The following is a 26,771-nucleotide window of genomic DNA, read 5'->3' as shown; positions in this document are numbered from 1 at the left end:
CTAAAGAGAGATATGTACGTCTTGCTAGGAATCTTGAGATGAAAACGCTAGACATGGTAGATAGGAGCAATGCAAAGCCAGATAGAGTTAAAGTTGCTGTGGGAGATAGGGTATTTGTGAAAATAAATGTCAGGAATCAGTTGAACTATAAGTTAGGTCCTAAATTTGAAGGTCCTTTTCATGTTATACAAGTAAAGAAGGAGAATAGATTTGTTGTTCTAGTTGAAAACACTGGTGTGTCTCGGTTGACACATATCTAAAATTAAAAAGACAGGGTAATGGGAATCGTATGGGTTAATTCCGGGGTTGTACTGTGGTTATGATAATTTTTTCTCTCTTTTCTCTTTCTTTTATCTCTCTTTGTCTTTTAATGGGTTTTAAATAGGCGTAACTTGTATTTTTTTTTAACTGGGGAGAACGTTGGTCCATGGAGTTATACAAATCTTTAATTGTCCGAGTCCAGTTTTTGCTCTTATGTGTTGCAATATACTTAAATAAAATTAAGTGCAAAATACCATAGGGTTTTATAGATACATGAATTTATTTATTTATTTATTTATTTTTTCCTGTTTCGAGATCGGGTGTCTTAGAGATTCTTTCTTTTGTTTTTATGCTGAAGTCTCACATTCACATGACTTTAGAAGTGGTGGCATGGGCTAATTTCATATTGAGGTTAGGCCTGTGTGCTATTATGTAAGAATATTATGATGCGTAGTAGTCGTCTGACGCAATATCTTTGAATATAGAGTTTCAGAATAAAGTTCTCTTGCTTAGGATTTTTTTTGAGGGGGTTAGTTAATTAGTATATCGGATGGAATTTGTCTGATCTGTTATAGGTTTGGGCAAATCGGTTAAGGTTTAGGATAGGATTTGGAAGATTTTAATATGACTTCCAAATTTGGATTTTTCAGTCCTCTTCTAGAAAGAGTAAGAGGGCTGTGCCACTGGTAATTGTGGTTGTTATGATCATAGAAGCAATTGCTAGTATGTCAATTGCTATTTTGCTGAGAATTAAGCAGGTATCGACAGTATTTGATGACTTTATGAGATATTTTACCTCTCAGATGTTCAGAGTTGTCTTTAATGAATTCGGTATATTGGAATGGTTCTCGTTTAATTTTTACTGGGAAGAATTTGTATGGGTAGTATCTTAAATTTAGTGTACCTGATAGAGGGTTGATTGTGGAAATTCAAGTTGGCAACTTAGAATCGTTTCACAGTGTTATAATATGACCTTTTCCCTAGTGGGTTTCATATTTCGGTAACAGTATGGCTAGGGAGTAGACTATGTACCCTTTCGGGATGACTGTCGACATGACCAACTTAAGTTATACACCACTTCCTCACAGCAGAGCCTTATGAATGACTTCTATGAGCCTCAACTGATAGAAGTTGGATATGGGGCCGTCTACATTACACCTGCAGGTTTCTATGCCTGCGTCTTCATGAGAGGATCCAGGGTTTTTGGAGAGATGTTGGGCAGGACATATACAAATCACTGTCGTTGCTGGGAGACATCTGTTTGGCGCAAAGGATTTGTGGGCGCCGCATTCAACATGGGGCTTGTGCAGTCGTAAGCCGTTGAACATAGTTGGATTGCCAGGACTTCAGGATGTGAAGAAAAGCATGGGCTTGTGCAGTTGCAAGCCGTCCAGAATATTTAGACCATCAAGAATGCGAGATGTGAAGTGTTACGTTCTATGATGAACTGTTATTGGAATAACAATCGAGCATACAAGACAAATAATTTTTGTATCTAGTGCATATGGTTTGCTATGACTTTGGAGCTGGCCCTTACTGAACTTTCGATTGGACAGATATTGTGCCTTGGATGACTTTGAAGAACTAAGTGCTGGCCTGGCAGTGGTACTTCTGCCGCAGGTGCATTTGTGTCTACGTGGGGGTTTGCACAGTTGGATACAGAGAGCTATTTGCTCACGATTTAAGTCCATGGAGACTGTGTGATCGAACATTGACCTAAGGTCGTCGCATTTCTGGAAGAAATGATTGTGTGAGCGCGTATGTGTGTTGCACTCGCTTATGGTATATTAACAGGGGGATAGACTCTTGCAGGGGGACTTCACTAAGAGACTGGGTCAGTTTTGGTTGGTGAAGTGTTGGAAGATCGCCACAGGAAAATCTGTTATTTGTCGCCTGTCATCTTGTTGTCATCTAATTGTTTGATTTCACATTATTATTGATTAAATCTGAGTGTTAAATACTGCATTAGTCTGTTAGCTTGTTCTCCTCCACTCCAGTAGTTAGTGGGTTTGAAACTTTTTGCTAAAGGCTGTTTATATATATATATATATATATATATATATATATATATATATATATATATATATATATATATATATATATATATATATATATATATATATATATATATATATATATATATATATATATATATATATATATATATATATATATATATTATATATATATATTTGGTGTGTGAGGGAGGTGGCTCCATGTTTTTTTCCGGAGGTACTTTTGGCCGAAACGGGGAATCGTTTCTGAGCAACCTTATAGAGTGGAATGAAATTGGCCCAATGCTTCAATCATCCAATATATTTGGATTTACTTGAAGCACCTGGATTTTGCTGCCATGTATTTCCAGCTCCTCCCTGCTTAGTTATAACGCCGAGGTGACCTCTCTGTGCCACAGTGATTTAAATTATATTTTTGGTCACGGTGTAGGGACCTTGAACAGATCTTTGGGTTGTCCCTGCTATCTGTGCTGATTGGCAGAGCATGCCATATTCATTCCCATTGCTGGGAGCCGTGATTTGATATTTCCCTGTGTTAATATGTGGATGCAGAGATTTTATTTCTAAAGAGATCACAGCCAGTTATTGAGAAACGGAGAAAAACCACCCTAGGACTTATTAGAGTGTATTGGTCAGGTTATTCCTCCTTTTTGTTTGCCTCCTCCAGTCTGAATCCCCTTCTTTTGTGGATAATTGAGTTGCGGTCTATCTTCAGCAGTATGAGTGCGTTTATTATTGTCATTAATTAATTATGGGTGCTAGTTATCCATTTATTTTATGTATTTGTGAGGTTCAGGTGCAACTTCTACCTGGTTATTTATGTATTAAATTAAGTTTTTTCTTGGTGTTTTGTTTACCCCCACTGACTTGATTTTTGCACATGTGTTTTTTTAGTACTATTCCCCCTATTGTGGACTTATTACCTGTGATTTGAACACTATTAGTACATTTTGAGATTGAGTACTGAGTGGTGGCAAAACCAGCCATCACAGACTGGCGACCGTGTCAGGATTTTTCGTGCTTGTTTGTGTTCATTAGTGTGCAAAATTAATTCTGGGGGTCCTGTTTTTGGCAACATTCTTACAACCTCCTCGTCTTTTGTATTTTTGGTAATTGGTAGTATTGTTTTGTGATTATTTATCAAAATGTCAACGGTTACTGTGTTAGAGCTTCTCAGTGGAGAGGGGTGGCAAGCAAAGGCTGGCAGTGTTAGATAGGCATGAGTTGGAGCAGGTGGCTCAACATTTCGAAATAGAATTTGATATATCGGTAAGGAAGGGCCTATTAGTATTGCAGGTGTACGAATATGTTAATACAGTGAAGGGAGGGGATGAAGTGAAAACAGTCAAAGAGGTGAAGCTTTTGAATAAACAAATAGAACTAAAAACCCTAGAATTCAATGTGGAAAAGTTTAGGGCAGAGGAAAGAGAAAGAGAGAGGCAATTTGAGAGAGAAATGCGGGTAACGGATCCTTCTTCCCCTCCCTCTTCTCCAAATAGGTTGGTAATTCCTGCTATCAATTTGCCTCAGGCTTTGAAGTTTGTGCTGAACTTTCGAGAATGTAATGTGGCGGAATTTTTTGTTTCTTTTGAGAGAATTGCTGCTAAGTTACAGTGGCCCCAGGAGTACTAGACCACCCTTATTCAGAGTAAACTGATAGGTAGGGCTCAGAGAGTTTATGTTACGTTGGATGAGAATCTATCATCCAAATACGAAAATGAGAAAGCCATTATTTTGAAGACCTATGAGCTTGTCCCCGAGGCTTATAGACAGTGGTTTAAGAACTTGCAAAAAGTTAGAGAGCAAACGTTTGTAGAGTTTGCTAGGGTTAAGAAGCAATATACTGAGGATTGGTTCAAGTCGAAGGAAGTAGACGACTTTGAAAGGTTGAAAGAGCTAGTGCATGTAGAGGAATTTAAGAGGTATGTGCCCAATAAACTTAAGGTACATTTGGAAGAGTTAAAAATTGATGCTTTACAAGAGGTTGCCATTGCTAGCGACGAGTATTATTTGTCACATAAAAATGAACTGGGAGGAGCAGTGACACATGTAAAGCCTGGTTGGGTTAGAACAGGCCAGAGTAGTAGTTATAATAATAAGGTTTTTAATAGGCCTAATTATATAAATAAGAACCAACCCAGGAGGCAGGATAATCCTAACAATAATAATCGCTTTTCTCCTGACAGGGGTAACAGAGGTTATAATGGTTATGATTCTGAAAAGTTGAAGAGTGTGACAAGCTACTTTTGTAACAAGAAGGGGCATGTAAAGAGAAGATGTTTTGCTTTTAAGAAAGCACAACAGGCAAACAATAGGCTAGTAATGGATGTAGGAAAGAAGGAGAAAGAACCCATCACGAGCAGGACAAATGACCAGTGACTCTCTGGTTGTTTTGAGAAAATTTTGTCTCAAAGTCGTGTCTCGTCCGCGAATTCGTCCGAGTATAAATGTGTACGTATTTTGCGTGACACGGGTGCAACACAATTGTTTCTTTTGAGAAAGGCCTTGTCATCAGATTTTGTTCTGAACTGTGAAGAATTTGTCTTGTTATCTGGATTTCCTGATTCGGTGGCGTCATACCCCCATGGCAATTTTCATTTGAAATGTCCTTCTTTTTCAGGAATGTTGAAATTGGCCATAGTGGAAAAATTTCCTGTTAAGGAAGTAGACATAGTGTTGGTAAATGATGTGGCCTATAAGAACCAGACTTGTCCAATAACAATAAACCCCAAAGTAGGAGTGGTTACTCATTCTAGAGCTAGAGTTGTTGACACTGCAGAGTCAACAACAGATGTAGATTTGAATAGTTTAGAACGTAGTGGTATTAGTAATTTAGTTGAAGATATTGACATTATAAAGGACATTCCAAACTGGACAAAGGAAACAAGAATTCTGGGACCTTCCTATTGAATCAGGAGAGGTGGATGATTTGACAGTCCCAAAGTTTAAAATAATGAACAACGTTCTTTATAGGTTGAGTAGGCCTAGAGAGGCTGGTAATAGTGTACATGAAATTGTAAAACAAATAATGGTCCCTTGTGTTCACAGGATTGGCTTGATGTTGGCACATGATAATGGTTTGGTGGGTCATTTCGGAATTCACAAGATGGCTGGAAAATTGCTCAAGGATTATTATTGGCCCAAACTGAAATCTGATGTTAAGAAGTTTGTCAATAGTTGTGGTATCTGCCAGAAGGTCGGTAAGCCAAACCAAGTTATACCAAAAACTCCTTTATGTCCAATTCCTGTGGTTTCAGAGCCTTTTAAAGAAGTTATAACTGATGTTGTCGGAGCGTTGCCAAGGACTCGTAGTGGGAATGAGTATATTTTCACTATAACAAATAAAATGTCCCATTATCCAGAAGCCATTCCCCTACGTTCCATTAAAAGTGTAAAAATAGTTGAAGTGTTAATCAATTTTTTCACTAAGTTTGGGATGTCTAAGGTCATTCAGTCTGACTGTGGTAAAAACTTTGTTAGTAGGTATTTTAAAGAGAAAATGACAGAGTTGTGTATTAAACATGTGACTTCATCTCCGTATCATCCAGAGAGTCAGGGTGCTCTGGAGAGGTTTCATCAGACTCTAAAACCGATGATTAGGAAATTGTTTAATTCACGGTTCTGAGTGGGACAAAGAATTGCCATATTTGTTATTTGCTTTTCGTTCAGCTCCAAGTCAATCTCTAGGTTTGTCACCTTTTAGTTTGGTTTTTGGACATTGTGCTCGTGGTCCTCTCGATGCTGTAAGAGAGTCATGGGAAGGTGATATTCCTGAGGTTAATTTGTTAGACTACATGACTAATTTGGGTGACAAAATGGCGAAGGCCTGGGAATGTGCCCATGAGAATTTGTTGTGCAGTCAGAGAAGAATGAAATACTTCTTTGACAGGAAAACGAAAACACGTAACTTTCCTGAAGGCGACAAGGTATTGGTGTTGTTACCTTCACCTGGTAATTCATTAAAAGCTTCGTTTTCAGGTCCCTGGAAGATTTGGAAAAAGTTATTAAAGTCAATTATTTAGTAGAAACTCCCAAAAGGAGGAAACCTTTTCAACTTCACCATATAAATATGTTGAGTGAATATAAAGAAAGGGATAAAGTTGGGGATGTGGTTAAATGTAATAATAACCTTCATTCTTTTTCAAAGGAAGTTAATGAGGATAAATATGGTAATAATGGTAGTTGGCCATCAGGTAATAAGAATTCTTTGAAAAACCTTGATGGTTCAATTTCTCATTTGAGTTATGAGAATTGCAGGTCTCTGAAAAAACTGGTGTTTGGCTATAAAGAATTGTTTTCGGATGTACCAGGCCGAACATCTGTTGTAGAACATGATGTGGATGTTGGTAATGCCACACCTGTGAAACAATCCCCATATAGGTTAAATCCTTTCAAGAGTGAAGTTGTTGCAAAGGAGGTGGAATGTATGTTAAACACGGTTTGATTAAGCCAAGCAAAAGTCCTTGGTCGTCACCTGTGGCGTTGTTTAAGAAACCTGATGGAGAGTTTCGTATGTGTTTTGACTATCGAAAGGTAAATGAGGTTACAAAATCCGATAGCTATCCTTTGCCACGGATAGAAGATTGTATAGGTCGCATGGGGAAGTCAGAATATAAAAGTAAATTTGATTTATTAAAAGGCTATTAGCAAGTTCCTTTGATGAAACAAGCAAAGGCTTTGTCGGCTTTCGTGACACCTCAAGTGTTGTTTCATTGTCGTGTTATGCCGTTTGGTATGAAAAACGCTGCAGCCACTTTTTAAGGGATGATGAATATGTTGGTGTATGGTTCAGAAGGGTGTGTGTTTTATATTGATGGCACTGTTATTTATAGTGACGACTGGGAGACTCACTTGAAACGTATTAAGGCCTTGTTCGAAGTGTTGAAGAAAGCTGGACTGGTGGTCAATCTAAAAAACGAGTGAGTTTGCAAAAGCAAAAGTTGTATATTTATGTCATGTAGTGGGTAATGGTAAGGTAGCTCCTAAACAGGCCAATGTGGAGGCTATTGAGAAAATTTCTATCCCTAATTGTTGGAGGGATGTCAAAAAATTCTTAGGTTTGATAGGCTACTACTGTAGATTTTTGAAAAGTTTTTCTGACATCGCTGATCCCCTCACCAACCTCTTAAAGAAAAAGGTAACGTTCACCTGGACCAATGACACGCAAAAGGCATTTGAAAGTCTCGAAAAGTTACTACTTAGTTTCCCAATATTGAGGGCTCCAAATTTTGACCTCCCTTTCTCACTTGCCACTGACGCAAGTGACATCGGTGTAGGAGCGGTCTTGTTACAGAAGGACGAGCAGGGTGTTTCTCACCCTGTTGCATACTTCTCAAAGAAGCTAAATCCCGCTCAGCGAAAGTATTCGACCATTGAAAAAGAGACTCTTGCACTGATACTGGCAATTAATCACTTTTCCATTTATCTTTCTTCCACAGGCACCCCTATTAAGATCCTAACAGACCACAACCCGGTGACCTTCCTCAATAGGTACAAAAATAAAAATCAGCGGCTTATGCTGCAGGAATGGGACCTGGAATTTACCTATATCCCAGGAAAAGACAACACAGTAGCAGACGTTCTCTCATATATTGTTGAATAAAAAGGTCTGCAGTGGGCCATGCAGCTAATAAGGTAGTATCTGTATCATTCTTGTTGTGGTGTGTGTGTGCTGTTGAAGTGGGTAAATGAGTTTAGGTATTAAATAAGTTTAAAGAGTGCTAATCATAATTTTTCATTACAGGAGTAGAGGTATTTATTTTAGCGAATGATTAAGTAACAGGAAAAAAAAAAAGAGGATTGAGGGGAGAGGACGGTATTCATTATTTACATTTTGATCATGGTGGTAGTGTTTTCGAAGATTGGTGGATTGTGGCTCACTATAAAGTGAATGTTAGCATCTTACTATAAAGTGAACATCAGTATCAAGAGTGTCTGTTTACTAACACTCATGTGGTTGGTACGAGCGGAACACACGGTGTTCTTGGCCGGGGTTTGGGCTCCCTTTCGATATAATAATTATGAGTATAATAATGTAAGGTTTAAAGAGTGTTTAGGATAGGTGACATAAAGATATAATTAATTAATATTAGTGAAAAGTTTGGTTACCAGAGTTGGTTAAATGCCTCTAGGTTGTATATACTGTATATGTGTGTATATATGGGCATAATGTAACATTAGGCTGAGGTTATAATGATTCTCATGATCAAAATATGGTTGCTGTACTATTTTAAGGGGGATGGTGTGATATAATGGGTCATGAAATAAATATTTAGGTATGAAGGTTATTATAAGGGTAAAATTAGTACCTCCCATAGGTACGGTACACTGATTATGAGTATTTGGTGGTCTCCTGGTATAATGCAGTTTAGGTTCTTGGTGACCTGTTCATGTTTTGGTTCTTAGAGTTGCAAATACATAAGACTGAATTACAGCAACTGCTGCTTCTAAAATTAGAAGAAGGATCTGGGCTAATACTAGTATGGACACTACTGTGTGGCCTAAGTGCAGTCCTGTGTTTCCTATTAGTGTTAAGAGAAGGTGCCCGGCAATTATATTGGCTGCTAGGCGAATGGCCAGGGTTCCTGGGCAAATTACGTTTCTAATGGTTTCGATTAATACTATTACTGGTGTGAGTGGTTCTGGGGTTCCTGCTGGTACAAGGTGGGCGAATATGTGCTGAGTTCGGTTGATTCATCCAAATAGTATAAATGCTATTTATAAAGGTAGAGCTAAGGACAGTGTTATTGATATGCATCTTGTTCTCGTGAAGATGTAAGGTAAAAGTCCCAAAAAGTTATTGAATACAATAAATCTAAATAGAGAGACGAATAAAATAGTTCTTCCTTGGTTGGTTGGCCCTAAGAGGGGTTTTGAATTCTTTGCGTAAGGATGTCGTTACTGAGGATCATATCAGTGAGGAGCGTGATGGTATAGCTTAAAATGGGTAGGGGATAAACAATAGCCTTAGTATTGTGGATGCTCAGTTTAGAGATAGGTGGTTGATACTAGAGATTAGGCCAAATCTTGAGAACAGGTTTGTTATAATTTTCAGTTTGTTTGGTCTGTTTTTATAGGGGTTACGTAAGGGTCATTTTAATGGGTGTTTTGATAAAATATCTTGAGATGATAATTAGGGCTAGTATCACTGTGAAAAATATATTCAGGTTTAATCATAATAGGGGGGGCGCTATTTGAGGGATTCAAAAATATTACTTTGTAATAATTGGAGCTTGACAAGCTCGCATTATGTTTGAACTAATTTTAATCATTAGAAGTAGGCATAACTACTATTGTAATTTTAAAAGAATTACACTTGCTTTCAGTCATTTAATGAGTTATTACTATTAGATGAAATTCAGTTTAAAAAGGAGTTAATTGAAGTTCTTTCTGCGACAGTTGGTATGAATCTGTGATTTGCTTCACAAATTTCTGAGAATTGTCCATAGAATAGCCCCGGTCGATTGATCTGAAACCTGATTTGATTAAGTCGTCCAGGTACTGCATCTGCCTTTACTCCTAGGGCTGGAACTGTTCATGAGTGAATAACATCTCCTGCTTTAATTAGGGCTCGAATATGGGTGTTTATTGGCAAGATTGTTCGGTTATCTACTTCTAGAAGTCGAAATTCTCTTTCTGTGATATCTTGTCTTGATACTATGTATGAGTTAGACCTGATCTGAGTGAAATCTGAGTATTCATATCTTTAGTATCATTGATGGCCAATGGCATTTAGGGTCACTCTAGGGTTGTTTACTTCGTCAAGTAAGTATAGTAAACGCAGAGACAGGAGGGCAATAAAGATTAGAATAATTGCAGGCATAATTGTTCAAATTGTCTCGATAGTTTGATGTTCTAATAAAATTCGGTTTGTTAGTGAGTTGAAGAATAGAGATGAAAGTATGAATCTGACTAGGGTGGTGATGAGGATGAGAACTAGTATTGCATGGTCGTGGAAAAAGATTAGTTGTTCTATAAGGGGAGATGCTGCATCTTGGAGGTTAAGGGCTTTTCATGTTGCCATTGTTACTAAAAGAAACTAGGTTTCCTATTAGGAGCTTAAATCCTATGCAATGATCTGCCATTTTAGATAGTTAGCTGTTAGGGGGATTTCTATATATCTGTGATCTGCTGGTGGGAGGTTGTGTTGTCACTCAATAGAAGTTGGTATGAATAGGGAGAACAGAGCGGGTCGTTTAGATGTAAGTGCTTCTCACACTACTATGATGAATCCCAATAAGGCAATTAGGGAAATTGATGATCCTACTGAAGATACCACGTTTCATGTTGTGTAAGCGTCTGGGTGGTCAGAGTATCGTCAAGGCATACCATTTAGCCCTGAGAAGTGTTGTGGGAAGAAAGTTAGATATATTCCAATGAATATTGTTGTGAAGTGAATTTTTAATCATTTAGGGTGAAGTGATAGCCCAGTAAATAGGGGAATCAGTGGGTGATTCCAGAGAAAATGCCAAATACTACTCCCATGGATAGGATGTAATGGAAGTGGGCAACTACATAATATGTGTTGTGGAGGATAATGTCAATGGATGATTTGCCTAGGACTACTCCTGTTAAACCTCCTATGGCCCTAATTATTGAGGAGCTATAGGTGAATTGCATGCCATGAAGGGTGGCCAGTCATCTGAAAATTTTTATTCCTGTTGGTACGGCAATAATTATTGTGGCGGAAGTGAAGTATGCTTGAGTATCTACGTCTATCCCGATGGTAAACATGTGATGGGTTCAGACAACGAAGCCAAGTACTCCAATTGCCATCTTGGCATAGACCATTCCGAGCATTCCAAATGAATCTTTTTTCCCTCATCTTGCCTTACAATATGAGAAATTATGCCGAAGGCTGGTAGGATTAGAATATATGCCTCTGGGTGTCCGAAGAATCAGAATACTTGTTGGTAGAGAATTGGATCACCCCCTCCAGCAGGTTCAAAGAAAGATGTGTTTAGGTTTCGATCTGTTAGAAGTATAGTAATGGCTCCGGCTAGGACTGGTAAAAAGAGGAGAAATAGAATGGCCATTAAGAAGATGGCTCATACAAATAGGGGTAGCTGGTCTATAGTTATTCCCGGGGCTCGTATATTGATTACTGTGGTGATGAAATTAATGGCTCCTAAAATTGAGGAAACCCCGTCCAAGTGGAGAGAGAAAATACCCAGGTTACTGAGGCTCTGGAGTGAGTGGTGCCTGCTTCTAGGGGTGAGTAGACAGTTCATCTGGTACCAACACCTCTTTCTACTATTCCTCTAGAGAGGAGTAGTGTTAGCAAGGGTGGTAAGAGCCAGAATCTTATGTTGTTTATTCATGGGAATGCCATGTCTGGCACCCCTAATATTAGCAGTACTAGTCAGTTGCCAAAGCCACCAATTATGATTGGTATAACTATGAAGAAAATTATTATGAATGAGTGGGCAGTGACAATTACGTTGTAGATTTGATAATTTCCAATTAGCCTATCTGGTTGTCCTAATTCGGTCCAAATTACGAGTCTTAGTGATGTGCCTACCATGCCTGCTCATGCTCCGAAGGTAAAATATAAAGTTCCAATGTCTTTATGGTTTGTTGAGAAAAGCCACCATTGCATGGGTAGGTGGCCGATTAAAGGTAATAGACTGTAAATCTATGTATGGGATTATCCTCTCTGTCCAGGCTATGTAGTTTAAATTTAAGACGTCAGGCTGCAATCCTGAATATGTGAATATACCTTAGCTTATAAGGTTTAAGAGATTGATACTCTTGTTGGGAACTTGGAAGGCTACTAGTTTAATTAAGTTAAAAGCTTAGAATTGAATCATAAGGGCTAGGGGGAATACAATTGGTGTGAGATTAATTAGGCTGAATACTGCTATTCTTTGTGAGTGGGTTGGCCTAAATGTCGCTATTTTGGGTGATTCTAGAGTATGAGAGGTGATTCTAATTCGAGTATAAAAGAATAGTGTGATTAGGGCCCTTATCGTTAAAGATCTGACCCATAGAATGGAAGTTTGCCTGGTTAATTCTTTAATAACTCTTAGTCTGGGTAAAAATCCTAAGAATAGGGGTAGCCCTCCTAAGAAAAACAATCTTAGGAAAACTCTGATTTTGTTTATTTGTGAATAAGATAGCGATATGAGTTGTTTGATGTGGTAGAGTTGATTTTGATCTATTATGATTGCCAGGGAGGCGGAGATGATTCTGTAAATTAAACGGTAATTTGCTCAGACGGTAGTGTTTAATGAAATGGCGGCTAATATTCATCCTATATGCCTGATAGATGAATAGGCTATGATTTTACGGAGGAGTGTCTGATTAAGTCCTCCGATTTCCCCGAGAATGGCTGAAATGATAAAGGCTCTTGTGATGATTGTTAGAGTTCTTGGAGATAGGGTGTAATTGACTATTGCTATTGGAGTTACTTTTTGAATGGTTATTAAAATAATACATTGAGGTCATGAGATGCCTTGTATGATTGGGGGGAGCCAAAAATGGAGGGGGGCTGCTCCTATCTTGAGGAGGAGAGCACAAAGAATAATTATTTTAGAGGTGTCGGTCGCGATTAAAAGGGTGGAGGCTCTTGCTAGTAGTACTGCTGATCCTATCGCTTGCACTAGAAAGTACTTTAAAGCAGCTTCTGAAGAAAAGGTGTTTTGTTTTGAGAAAATTAGAGGAATGAAGGAGAGGAGATTAAGTTCAAGTCCCACTCAGCTAATAAACCATGAGGGTGAGGAGATAGCAATTACAGCCCCTGTGATAAGTGTTGAAAAATAATAGTGTCGAAGGATGGATTAGTAGAATTGAAAAGAGAAAAAGTTTTCATAGACGGGGTATGAGCCCGTAAGCTTGGTGATTTAGCTTATGTTTTCCTCATGGTATTTATGTTTTAGTGTAAAGGCACGTAAAGTTTTGATCTTTAAGGGCTTGGTGTAATTCCATTAAATATAATTTTTTCTTGTGTATGGTGAGTGGGTTATAATAGCAGAAAGTTAGACTTTCATTATTCGCCCTATCAAGACGACCTTTTATCAAGCATGCTATTACTATGAAATCATAACTTTAAAACGGATTAGTTATGCATAAAAAAAATTATGTAAATAATTTAGAAAATATTAATTTGGGGTAGGTGGCGTCCAAATTTTTTTCTGAACGGGGTGCCCTATAGTTAGGAGGACGTCCAGAAGATGGTCTGTCAGGTGGCATCTACTGATAAAATAAATTTAAAGGCGGTAATTTGGTTGGGCGGTAAAAATAAGCGTCTTATGTCGATTATATAAATCATAGTTAATTTTATCGAGTTATTTAATTATAATTGATTTATCTTAATTCATTTAAATTAATATTAAAAACCTGATTTATGTATATTTTATCCCTTTCAATTAGAGGATTATTTCTCTTTCTACCTAGACAAAGAGAGGAATAATCCTGACTGAAAAGGGATAAAATCATTATTGAATTTATCAAATTATATACATATACATTTAATTTATAATAATTCATTTAATTTAAATATATTATATTTAACTTAACTTTTTTTTATATAATTAAATCTTTAAATTGATCAATATATTCATTTTAATTCCTTAATTAATTTTCATCTACAATTATAAATTGAAGATTTTATTTATATACATTTAACTAGATTGACGTAAGTTTGAATCAGCTAAATTATAAATTAACAGACGTATAAGTTTCACTTATATGTCTGTTAATATATAATTAAATGCTAGTTAATTAAAGATAATTTAAATTTGCTGAGATTTATTAGCCTTGTAATTTAAATGATAATTAATTAATATATTTCTAATTAGTATTTAAAAAAGATATATAATTAAAATAAACTCGTGTAAATTATGTTAAAACTCTAGGTGAAACTAGTGAGATTTCTTCGGGAGTATGTTTTCTAAGGAGAGGAGGTTAAATTTTTTAAAAACATTTCTGCTTTTAAAATTGTCATATAGTTCTATTACTTTTAAATGATTTATAATAGTGTTTTTGTTTTTTATAATGTGTTTACTTTAGTTTGAAAGTTTGATCCTTGCTTGTTCCTCTGTTTCAGGAATAATTTACATGTAAGTGAGTGCTAGATAATTGTGACCAATAGATTTGTTTAGTTAGGTTTCAGTATGTGTCTTTGGTTTTGGAGAAATCCTTCGATCCAGTAATTCCAGTAATTTCAGGTTAAATTTGTGCCAGCATCCGCGGTTAGACTGGGAGTAAATATGGAGGGAAAAAGGTTATTGGTTACGGGAGCATGTATTTGCAAGTTTCTTTTTTTGTAGAGTTAAGAGGTGAAATTTATAGTTCGATAGTAAAGTTGAATCTTGTTGATTTTCTTGGAGGCCATTGAAGTTTAGGTTTAAACCAGGATTAGATACCCTGTTATTCTAAACTTAAAGTTTATTGCTTGATTAGTATCAGTTATGAGCTTGAAATTTAAAGGATTTGGCGGTATCCAAGTCTAGTTAGAGGAACCTGCCATTTAAACGATATGCCACGAATGATCTTACTTTGTCTTGTCAAACAGTATGTATACCGCCATTATTAGGTGGTGTATTAATATAGCCATTAAAATTAATTTATATTAAGTATATTAGGTCAAGGTGCAGCCCATGACAAAGATATCGGTGGGTTACAGTGTGTTATATATAAACGGATGGACTCTTGAAACGGGTCTTGAAGGTGGATTTAATTGTATTTCTTTTTAATATGTTAGATTGATCATAGCTCTAGGATATGTACACATCGCCCGTCGCTCTCATTCTTTAAAGTGAGATAAGTCGTAACATAGTAGTTGTATTGGAAAGTGCATCTAGGAGTATGAGTTGTAGCTAATGTCTAAGCACTCCACTTACGCTGGAGGGATTGCCTTTATCGGCACTACTTAATAGTTGTTTATTATTAGTGGGGTTTGTGTGTAGTTTAATTACATAAAAATTAATTGATTTTGTTGATTAGTATTCTGTAGAATTTTGTTATTAAGGTTATAGTTAATGAGTACAGTGATGGAAGTTTTATTGAATTAGGTTAAAGTAGCGTTGAGTTTTCGTACCTTTTGTATCAGGGGTGAACTAAATTGGTATATTAGTTATGGAGTCCCGAAACAAAGAGAGCTAGGTTTTGTTGCTTTTTTACGTGGTAAAGTGATTTGTAATGGGTCTCTAGTGGTGATATGTTAGTCGATTTTTGTATATCTGGTTTTCCGTTAAATGAATTTAATTTTGTGTCAAGTTAAAGTTTAATTTGATAGTTACGATAGGAGGAATGAGCTTCTTATCTGTTGTTTTGTTAAGCGTCTTATTAGTTTTCATTTGAGGTGGGCTTAAAATCAGCCATCTTGGTATAACGTTAGAGTAATATTGAGGTTTTTTTATTTTTATAAGGTGTTTGCTTTTATTAGCGGGAAATGCCGTTTATTGATTAAGCGGCAGTTAAAATGTTTATATAAGTAGAATTGAAGTTAATTTTTATTTTAGAGTGTTATTTGTTTTTTAAGTAGTTTGAGAAGCGCTTAGAAGGAACTCGGCAAATTTTGTCCCCGCCTGTTTATCAAAAACATGTCTGTGTGAATTAGTTATAAAGTCTAGCCTGCCCACTGATTTATTTAAAGGGCCGCGGTAATTTGACCGTGCGAAGGTAGCATAGTCAGTAGTCTTTTAATTGGAGGCTTGAATGAATGGTTGGACGAGGGATAAACTGTCTCCTTAGCGGCGTTTGAATTTAACTTTTGAGTGAAAAGGCTCAAATTGTTTAGGGGGACGATAAGACCCTATAAAACTTAATATAATTTAGGCTTAACTTGCGATGTGGGTGAAAAGTAGTTTTGTCTGGTTTATATTTCGTTGGGGAGATGAAGATATAATGAGTAACTGTCTATAAAATTTTATAGCATTGACTAGAATTTGATCCTTCCTTGGGGATTAGGAGAATAAGTTACTTTAGGGATAACAGCGTGATTTTCTTTGAGAGTTCTTATCGACAAGAGTAGTTGCGACCTCGATGTTGAATTAAAATTTCAGCTAGGTGTAGCCGTTTAGCTGGTGGGTCTGTTCGACCTTTAAAATTTTACATGATTTGAGTTCAAACCGGTGTGAGCCAGGTTGGTTTCTATCTTTTAGTGGTTAAAAAATGGCTTTAGTACGAAAGGATTGAGCTTTTGGGATAGTCTTTATGTAAGATAAACTTTAATGGATTGTCTTGGCAGATTAGTGCGTCGGATTTAGGATCCGTTAATATAGTGATTACTATAGATAATAGGAAGGGGCTATTTTGTGCTTTCTTTCTGTGATGATTTTGATTAAGTTAGTTAGTTATCTAATTTTAGTAATTTTGGTTTTGGTTTCTGTTGCATTCTTTACATTGCTTGAGCGTAAGACCTTAGGTTATATTCAGATTCGTAAGGGTCCTAATAAAGTAGGGTATGCTGGTTTATTGCAGCCTTTTGCTGATGCTGTTAAAGTTATTTACTAAAGAGCAGACTTTCCCCACCATGAGTAATTTTATTCCTTATTATTTATCTCCTGTGTTTAGGCTATTTATTGCCTTGGTTTGTTGGTGTTTAATACCGTATGAGTTAGGGTTGTTCTCTTTTGAGTTTGGTATTTTGTTTTTTCTTTGCTGTACTAGAGCAAGAGTGTATTCCACTATGGGTGCTGGGTGGGCCTCTAATTCTAAGTATTCTCTTTTGGGTTGTCTTCGTGCTGTTGCTCAGACTATCTCTTATGAGGTGAGTCTTGCTTTGATTTTGCTGAGCATGCTATTTTTGGTGGGAGGTTTTGATTTGAGATTGTTTGAGAGATATCAGCGTTATTGTTGATTTTTTATTTTAGGATTTCCATTGGCTTTGTTATGGTTTGCTTCTTGTTTGGCTGAGAGAAACCGAACTCCTTTTGACTTCGCAGAAGGTGAATCTGAGTTAGTGTCAGGGTTTAACACCGAATATAGGGGAGGAGGATTCGCTTTAATTTTCATGGCTGAGTACGCCAGGATTTTGTTTTTGAGAGCTCTTTTTTCTATCATTTTCTTGGGGAGTGGACTTGTTTCCTTGCTGTTTTATATAAAAATTATGTTTATTGGTTTTTGTTTTGTATGAGTGCGTGGTACTTTGCCTCGTTTTCGTTATGATAAGTTGATGTACCTTGCTTGAAAAAGGTTTCTTCCTGTGGCTTTAAATTATTGCATTTTTTTTATAGGGTTGAAGGTCTTTTTAGAAGTTACCCTAGTATAGCTTTGTAAAGAAATTAGGATAGACTATTAAGAGATTCGAACTCTTGTTGGGTGCTTTCAAAACACTTGTCTTCCTAAAGATGAATAGTCAGTCTATGAGTTTATCTCATACAACCATTGCTAGCGGGTTAATAATGAAGAATGAAAAATACAAGACTGTTAAGATCTGTCCTGTGAGGATGTATGGGTCTTCTACTGGGCGAGCGCCGATCCATGTCAATAAAATTACGATTCTAATTATAGATCAGAATAAGATTTGCCTGATCGGGTGAGAAAATGGTCACTGCTAATCTCCGGAATTTGTTTTTAATGCGTAAACGGTAAGATGAATAAGATAGCTACCGACATCACTAGGGCGATAACTCCTCCCAGTTTATTGGGGATTGATCGTTTTTGCGTAGGCGAATAGGAAGTACCATTCTGGTTGAATGTGGGCAATTGGAGTGACTAGGGGTTTTTGGTGGCTGGGATGAAGTTGTCTGGGTCCCCTTCAGAGGAGATATGGATCGAGGAGTGTGAGGATGATTAGGGCGGCCAGTGTGACTACAAATCCTACGATGTCTTTGAAATGAGAAATAGGGGTGAAATGGAATTTTTCTAGTTGTCTGGAGATTCCTAGTGGGTTGTTAGACCCTGTCTGATGTAAAAATAAAATATGGACTATAGAGGCAGCTGCAATAATGAATGGGAATAGGAAGTGGAAGGTGAAAAATCGTGTTAGTGTTGCGTTACTTACTGCGAATCCCCTCAAATTCATTGTACTAGGTCTGTTCCTACAAATGGAATTGCAGACATTAGATTAGTGATTACAGTGGCCCTCAGAATGATATTTGTCCCCAGGGAAGTACGTATCCTAGAAAAGCTGTTGCTATGGTGAGAAATAGAATAATTACTCCAACTGATCAGGTGTGCATATATAAGAATGATCCGTAGTAGATTCCTCGTCCGATGTGTCCATATAAGCAAATAAAGAAAATGAAGCGCCATTGGCGTGGACTGTTTGGAGGAGTCACCCATAGTTTACGTCTCGGCAAATGTGAGCTACTCTTGAGAATGCTAAATCTACATTTGCTGTGTAGTGTATCGCTAAAAATAGTCCTGTTGCGATTTGAACTACTAAGCATATACCTAGAAGAGATCCAAAATTTCATAGAATAGAGATGTTAGCTGGAGGGTGGGTAAGTCAACTAGGGCTCCGTTGGCGATTTTAAATAGGGGGTGTGATTTTCGTATTGGTGCTGTCATTAGGATGTTCGGAGGGTCCAGAGAAAGTTGATCTTAGTTTGACTACAACAATAAGGGTTAATAAAAGATATAAGATGATTATACCTTGTAAGTGTAGCTGTAGTGGGGTTGTATATGTGCCTGATTGTTATTTGTGTTGATTGAATGTCTTGGAGGCTTCTTAGGAATGAAAGTTCTGTTGTAGTCTTTAGTTGGAGTTATTATTTGGTCTGTGAGAGGTAGGATGAGTGCTACAGATAAAGGAGAATAAAGGCTGAGATTATTTTAATTGAAAGCTTGAATGTTTCATTTGAGGCAAGGGAGGCTACAAATAAATAAGACTAGTGTTACCCAAGGAAAATTAAAAACAGAATATAAGAGAATCATATGAATTTAGATAAAAGGCCTGCAGATACACAGATTAAAATAGTTTGGAGGATTAGTGTCAGCCCCATGGCCAGTGGGTGTGTCATACATGTGAAGCAAATTGAAGAGGATATTAGCAAAAAGAAGACAGAATGAGTGTGTTGATGCAGAAAGTAGTTTATATAAAAATATTAGTTTTGGGGACTGAGGATGGGAATGTTTTCTTCTTTCTGAGCTTCAAGAACAACACATTCATATACGGTTTACAAGACCATAATTTTATTTCAACTGTTGAAACTAGTGGCAATTTTAAATTTTTTACTTTATGTCCCTTTATTTTGTTTGTGTTGTGGTTTATTGGCTTTTGTGGGAAAACAAAAACATTTATTAAATGTACTTTGTTGAGTTTAGAGTTTATTATAGTAAATATTTTTTTATTTATGGCTAAGGCTTTCAGTCATCTAGGAGGAGACTTGTACTTTGTGTTTTTTTTCTTACTCTTGATGCATGTGAGGGGGCTTTGGCTTTGCTCTTCTTGTTTCTATCGTTCGTAGTCATGGCAGTGATAATTTTGGGAGTTTTAATGTTTTAAGATGTTAAAGTTTATTTTGATGGTTTTGTTGATAATTTGGTGGTTACTGATAGTTGATTAGCTGTGCAGGTGTCTTTGTTTGTGGCTAGTTTTGTATTTGGGGTTTATTCACTCAATGGGTTCTTTTTTCTTATTTAGGTCTCAGGTTTGGGTTGGATTATATTAGATACATTTTAATTTTACTGAGGTTTTGGATTATAGCTCTTGTTGTTAGAAGAGAGTCAGAAGGTTGAAAATTTTAAAGATTTTGATATGTGTATTTCTGTCTGTTAATGTTTTCTTGTTACTGAGTCTGGTGTTAAAATTTTCTTGTCTTGATTATTTAATATTTTATGTATGTTTTGAAAGTTCTTTAATTCCTACTATAATTTTAATTTTGGGATGAGGTGTACCAGCCTGAGCGATTACAAGCAGGTGTGTATACATGCTATTTTATACTTTGTTTGGTTCTTTGCCTTTGTTAATTTCTATTTTGAGTCAGTATAGAATGGGTGGCTTCTGTGACTTTTGGTTTGTCTTTGGTTCCTGATGCAGGATGAGTCTGTTGGGTGTTTGATATGTTTTCAGTATTATGGCTTTTATTGTTAAGCTGCCTGTTTATTTGGTCCATTTATGATTGCCTAAGTCCCATGTGGAGGTCTCAGTGGTGGGGTCTATGATTTTGGCTGGTGTTCTGTTAAAATTGGGGGGTATGGTTTAGTGCGTGTGTGTCCCTTTTTACTTATTCAGCTGTGACTTTCAGGTGATTGTGGGTGTCGGTGGGCCTGTTAAGTGGCATTTTCGTAAGTTTTATTGTTTACCTCAGACCGATATTAAAGCTTTAATTGCTTGCTATTCTGTGTTGCATATGGGTTTAGTGTTATGCAGCCTTAGAGTTTTTAGTGGTGAGGTTTGTCTGGCGCTGTTTCTGTTATGGTAGGACATGGTCTTTGTTCTTCTGGTTTGTTTTGTTTGGCTAATATGGTGTACGAACGTCTTGGAAGACGTAGATTGCTAGTTAGGAAGGGCTTGCTTAATTTCATGCCTACTATGGCTTTATGGTGATTTTTGTTGAGGGCTGGTAATATGGCTGCGCCTCCTACTGTTAACTTATTGGGTGAGATTAGTCTTATTTTAAGAGTTGTCTCTTGGGCGTTGTTGGCAATAATTCTGGTCGCTCTGCTTTCCTTTTTAAGGGCTGCTTATAGGCTTTACATGTTTTCTTTAAGTCAGCATGGGAAGTATTTTAGGGCTTTGTTTTCTTGTTGTTCTGGCAAGGTTCGAGTGTATTTAGTTTTAATACTCCACTGATTGCCTCTAAATGTTTTAGTGTTGAAGAGTTCGATTTGGTTTGTTAAAAGCTTAAATAGTTTAAATAAAATATTGGTTTGTGGATCCAAAGATATAATTGTTTTATTTTAGGCAGTGTTGCGGAATAATAAGATGAATTTAAGGAGCATAGTGTTTTTATTAATTGTGTCTATTGCTAGTCTGATCACTTCTCTAAAATTACTTTTTTCTGGTTGCTGTTATTTTTTAGACTGGGAGTTGGTTAGAATTAATAGGGCTAGTATCGAAATAGCTTTGATTATCAACTGAATGTCAATGATGTTTATGTCTTTTGTCTGTTTTATTTCTTCTATGGTTGTATTCTATAGGGGTGTTATATGTCCGGAGATTATAATATCGGGCATTTTATGTATTTGGTTTTGGGATTTGTTCTTTCTATGCTCTTGTTGATTATTAGTCCTAATATAATTAGTATTTTGTTGGGTTGGGATGGCTTGGGCTTAGTGTTTTATGCTTTGGTTATTTACTATCAAAATGAAAAATTTGCTGGTGCTGGTCTGCTGACCACTTTGTCTAACCGGGTGGGCGATGTTGCTATTTTACTTTGTATTTCTTTGATGTTAAGTTTAGGAGGGTGAAATTTTTATTTTATGTGGGAGGGAGTCTATTGCTAACGGGTACGTTATTTTTTTAGTTGTGTTGGCGGCCATGACTAAGAGGGCTCAAATTCCATTTTCTTCTTGGCTTCCTGTGGCAATGGCAGCTCCGACTCCTGTTTCTGCTGTGGTTCATTCTTCTATGCTAGTTATTGCTGGGGTCTATCTTTTAATCCGATTTAGTCCGAGACTGATGACTTCTTTTGCCAGGACTTTGTGATTATTGTTGGGGTGCTTGACTATATTTATGGCTGGGTTGGGAGCTAATTTTTAGACTGACTTAAAAAAGTTATTGCTCTTTCTACTTTGAGACAGTTGGGTGTTATAATCACTATTTTAAGGCTGGGGTGGGCCACTTTGGCTTTTTTCCATCTACTAACTCATGCTTTGTTTAAAGCTCTTTTGTTTATATGTGCTGGATCTGTTATTCACAGGGTTGGAGACTATCAAGATATTCGTATAATAGGGGGTTTAGTAAATTTTATGCCTATTAGGGTGATGTTCATTAATTTGGCTAATTTAGCTCTTTGTGTTTTCCATTTTTAGCTCGGTTTTACTCTAAGGACTTAATTTTAGAGGTGTCTTTCTTGAATCCTTTAAACGAGGGTTGTTTTTACTATTAGCTTTGGCTACTGGCCTTACTGTTTGTTATAGGTTTCGTTTGGTCTATTACAGGCTCAGTGGTGATAATAACTTGAGTTCTATTTCTTCAGTGAGTGACTCTGACTTGGCCGATACTTGGGTTGAGGAATTTGAAAGGGGTTGAAGGTGTTGATTCCTGCTGGTGGTCAGCATGTCCCCAACTCTACTGTGGATAAAGGCTCAGAAAAATGAAAAGAAAAAGAAAACTTCAGAGGCAATAAATAGAAATATTCCCCATCGGAGGCCGTTGACTACTTTTGATGTGTGAAGGCCTTGGTACGTTCCTTCTCGTGTAATATCTCGTCATCATTAGATTATTGTTAATGAGTTTGCTGTGATTCCTAGAATCAAGAGGTCTATACTGAATTGGTGGAATCACTTTACAAGCCCAGTGGTAAGCATTATAGCTCTGATGGATCCAGTAAGGGGTCATGGTCTGACGTCTACTAGTTGGTAGGCATGATGTCCGTGTTATTCTATGTTTCCAGGCATAACTACGCTTCACGAATTTTTGTGTGTTGGTGTTGCGCAGGGGAAATCTGTGTTGATGTTCTCTGAGTTACTCAATATAGGTGTATGTGTCCAGTAGGACTCTTTTAAAGTGACTGAGTGTGTGTTGTTACTGTGATGTACAGAACTATTTTTCGCTGGACATTTTTACAATGAGCGATATGAATCACAAAGTGGAACAATTATGAGTGTGTGCAAAAATAGTTGTGGCCTATGAACAGATATGTGGAATCCGGATTACAGCTCGTAGCTCTTAGTTGTATACTTATGTGACACCCTTGAGAAGCTTTTGGGGTAAAAATTTGTTTGATGTGGGTGTTTGGGATTTTCATTGTTGAAGATCATCCATTGTATATTCATGATATTGTGATAATTTTGGTGCCTATATTGTAAGCTGCATCCTTGTTTCTTTGCCCCCATCCTCCTTTCCAATGCATTGTTCTCTAATGTAATATTCTTAATGAGATTATTTTGCTATTGCAGATTTGTATGAAACCTTGTATTTCAGTATATTAACTGTAATTATTGTTTCGGTATGTAATTATTTCATATGTTTTGAATTGATTTAACATTGAAAAAAAAATATTCTTTTCTTTACGTAATAAAAAAAAATTTTTTGTTAAACAAATTTTTTTCTATTAGGTGAGGAAGTGTCTTCTTGTTATCATTTTATTGTTTGATTTTACATTACTATTGATTAAACCTGAGTGTTAAATACTGCATTAGTCTGTTAGCTCGTTCTCCTCCTCTCCGGTGGCTTGTGTGTTTGAAAGTTTTGCTAATAATGGTTTTTTTTTCACATTTGGTGTGTGAGTGGAGGTAGCTCCGTGTTTTTCTCGAAGGTGTTTTTGGCCGAAGCGGGGAATCGTTTCTGAGCAACCTTATGGAGTGGAATGATATTGGCTCGCTGCTTGAATCATCCGATATATTTGGATTTACTTGAAGCACCTGGATTTTTCTTCCATGTATTTCCAGTTCCTCCCTGCTTAGTTATAATGCCGAGGGGGGCCTCTCTGTGCCACGGTATGGTGATATTTGAATTATATTTTTGATCACGGTGTAGGGACCTTGAACAGAGCTTTGGGTTGTCCCTGCTATCTGTGCTGATTGGCGGAGCATTCCATATTCATTCCCAATGCTGGGAGCGGTGATTTGACATTTCCCTGTGATAATCTCCGGACGCGGAGATTTTTTTTCTTTTTTTGAAGGGATCACGGCCAATTATTGAGAAACGGAGAAAAACCATCTTAGGACTTAATAGAGTGTATTGGTCAGGTTATTCCTCCTTTTGTTTGCCTCCTCCTGTCTGAACCCCCTTCTTTTGTGGATAATTGTGTTGCGGTCTATCTTTAGCAGTATGAGTGTGTTTATTATTTTCATTAATTAATTAAGGTTGTTAGGTATTCATTTATTTGATGTATTTGTGATGTTCAGATGTAACTTCTATCTGGTTATTTATGTATTAAATTAAGTTTTTTCTTGGTGTTTTGTTTACCCCCTGAATTGATTTTTACACATCTTTTTTTTTGTACTATTCCACTTATCGTGGACTTAGTACCTGTGATTTGAACACTATCAGTACATTTTGAGACTGAGTATTGAGTGGTGGCAAAACCAGCCATCATATCGCCGTAGAAATTGAGTACAATAGCTCATGAACACTTAATATCTTTTCTAGACATTTGGTGGAAAGATGTAAGAGTGCTGCAGTGAAACCCCGCTACCTTCCTTATGCATTTTCCTGTTCCATTTTTCATTGTGCATTTTTCTGTTTTGAATATTCATGTATTTTGACACCATTTCGAGTTTTAATATATTGATATGTTTCTTTCTACAGGAATTCTGGTTTCGTCCTGTGAGGACGAATATTTTGGGAAGTGGTGTTTATTCTTTACATACTATGTGACATTTATTGTGGTTTAGAATAATTATGACCTTATTACTTTATTTGGTGACCAGGGTGTTAGTCGCTAGTATTATCTGGTTTCGAATTAATAATCTGAATATTTGTGAATCAGGATTTCCTCTAGTAATGATTTCCATTTATAGGGGGTGGAATTCACTCCATTTTAAGATCGTAACTTTTGCTGAATCACCTTCGTTAAATTTGTAAATAAAGTCTGGTTTTGCATATCAGTGGTTAATTCCAGTAGGCCTTTGTTTAAGAATAGGTTCAGCAAAGGAGAAGGAATTTACTGACCCAGGGAATGAGCCCCTGCTACCAGAGACATCTTAGGAAAGTAAGATAATTGATTCTGTTCTTAAAATAGATACAGCAATAAAAGATGGCCATTTAACATTTTATGACCTTGGAATAGATATATATATATATATATATATATATATATATACATTTAACACACACACACACACAATATATATATATATATATATATATATATATATATATATATATATATATATATATATATATATATATATATATATATATATATATATATATATATATATATATATATATATATATATATATATATATATATATATATATATATATATATATATATATATATATATATATATATATATATATATATATATATATATATATATATATATATATATATATATATATATATATATATATATATATATATATATATATATATATATATATATATATATATATATATATATATATATATATATATATATATATATATATATATATATATATATATATATATATATATATAAAAATATATATATATATATATATATATATATATATATATATATATATATATATATATATATATATATATATATATATATATATATATATATATATACTAAATATTCCGTTTACTTTCCTCTAAAAAATTAATACCAAAGAAATAGATAGCAAGTTTTTTTTTAAGAAGTTCACAAGCAAGGCACAGGTTTACAAGACCAATAGAATTTAATTATAATTCAAGAAATTATTCCCCATAACAGAGAGGCGGCTGGCAAATGATTAGCTTGGTCGACGGACTCCACAAAGGCGCTACTACATCACTGCGACAGACATGGTTTTGAGTGGGCCATATATCAAAAAAGACACATGAGCATATTGATATTGTATTTTGATGTTATCATCTCAAGAAGGCCTTCAGATGCACCCATTATTCATGTTAGTGTCTGAATGAATAATGGACTAGATGGTTTCCATTACTATAGTGTGTCTCAAATAAATATTTATGGATCCTGATCATCTTCAGGGGCTCACTCAACGAATTATTCCTCCTAGTCATCAGGATCTTGTCATCTGTGTTGGATATATCCTTCTTACACAAAACACACCATTAAAAGTGAAACCTCGACTTACTCCAACTTCACAGCTATTTTATATGACTAATCACAGAAACAACCCACAGGTCATTTTCACCACTTGCTTCATATCTAAATATGTAGTTGATACAATTGAATAATCTCCTTATATACTTTTCTTCGAGAACTGAAATGATTACCCACTGTTATTTACGAAGTCTACCTCCCACACATTAACTTCCTTTGCGCCATTGAAACACTTAAATATTCCATCGCTCAAATTTTCTTTTTCTCCTCTTTCGCGGAATTCCACATTCTGGTAAATCTTGGAGTATTAAATCTTCCCGTATACAGTGCAGAAGACTCAGCAATTTATGGACTTCTCGTTCTTCTGAACCAGAATTCTGTCGTTTCCCAAGACTTTTCGATTCCTGGACCTTTCATCTTCATTTTGAAAATGCATTGTATGACTGTTCATATACTGCAATGCTGGTAATAGATTTCTTGGTTCTCTTCGTTGCTGAGAGAGAGAGAGAGAGAGAGAGAGAGAGAGAGAGAGAGAGAGAGAGAGAGAGAGCATCTATGAAAGAGCAAAAAGTTTCAGTGATTTCTCCACGCACTGTTCCATGTAACAGAGCTGAAAACAAAGAAAAAGAGTGAAGGATTTCCAGCGATCTTGCTGCAATGTAGCAGTCATGCAAAATTATCCGGGACAAAGTCGCCTTTCCAGATGAACTTAATTGTCAGTTATAT

The 26,771-nt window shown here is 36.2% G+C and overlaps 2 protein-coding genes and 5 pseudogenes across 2 annotated transcripts; 2 read left to right on the top strand and 5 right to left on the bottom strand.

The window, feature by feature from the left end:
- Positions 1 to 8,663: 8,663 nt before the first annotated feature.
- On the bottom strand, positions 8,664 to 9,523 carry LOC136851716 (ATP synthase subunit a-like; annotated as a pseudogene).
- Positions 9,524 to 9,597: 74 nt separating this feature from the next.
- On the bottom strand, positions 9,598 to 10,299 carry LOC136851715 (cytochrome c oxidase subunit 2-like; annotated as a pseudogene).
- Positions 10,300 to 11,173: 874 nt separating this feature from the next.
- Positions 11,174 to 11,826, bottom strand: LOC136851726 (cytochrome c oxidase subunit 1-like; annotated as a pseudogene).
- Positions 11,827 to 12,523: 697 nt separating this feature from the next.
- Positions 12,524 to 21,650, bottom strand: LOC136851714 (NADH-ubiquinone oxidoreductase chain 2-like). The gene is made up of 4 exons (XM_067126060.1): positions 21,612 to 21,650; positions 20,954 to 21,011; positions 12,721 to 12,969; positions 12,524 to 12,672 (listed from the first exon to the last, which is right to left on the bottom strand). The coding sequence occupies exons 1-4, from the start codon at positions 21,648 to 21,650 to the stop codon at positions 12,524 to 12,526; spliced, it is 495 nt and encodes a 164-aa protein (XP_066982161.1).
- Positions 16,529 to 17,493, top strand: LOC136851865 (NADH-ubiquinone oxidoreductase chain 1-like). Its single transcript, XM_067126179.1, is given in 2 exon segments — positions 16,529 to 16,718; positions 16,720 to 17,493. Coding segments are annotated over 2 exon segments (804 nt in total). The 5' UTR covers positions 16,529 to 16,550; the 3' UTR covers positions 17,356 to 17,493.
- On the bottom strand, positions 17,580 to 18,721 carry LOC136851864 (cytochrome b-like; annotated as a pseudogene).
- Positions 20,431 to 22,369, top strand: LOC136851866 (NADH-ubiquinone oxidoreductase chain 5-like; annotated as a pseudogene).
- The last annotated feature ends 4,402 nt before the right edge of the window (positions 22,370 to 26,771 follow it).

Source organism: Macrobrachium rosenbergii, chromosome 24, assembly GCF_040412425.1.
Source record: "Macrobrachium rosenbergii isolate ZJJX-2024 chromosome 24, ASM4041242v1, whole genome shotgun sequence".
NCBI classification, from domain to species: Eukaryota; Metazoa; Arthropoda; class Malacostraca; order Decapoda; family Palaemonidae; genus Macrobrachium; species Macrobrachium rosenbergii.
The sequence above is the reverse complement of the archived record's forward strand: the minus strand, read 5'-3'. Positions and strand labels throughout refer to the sequence as shown.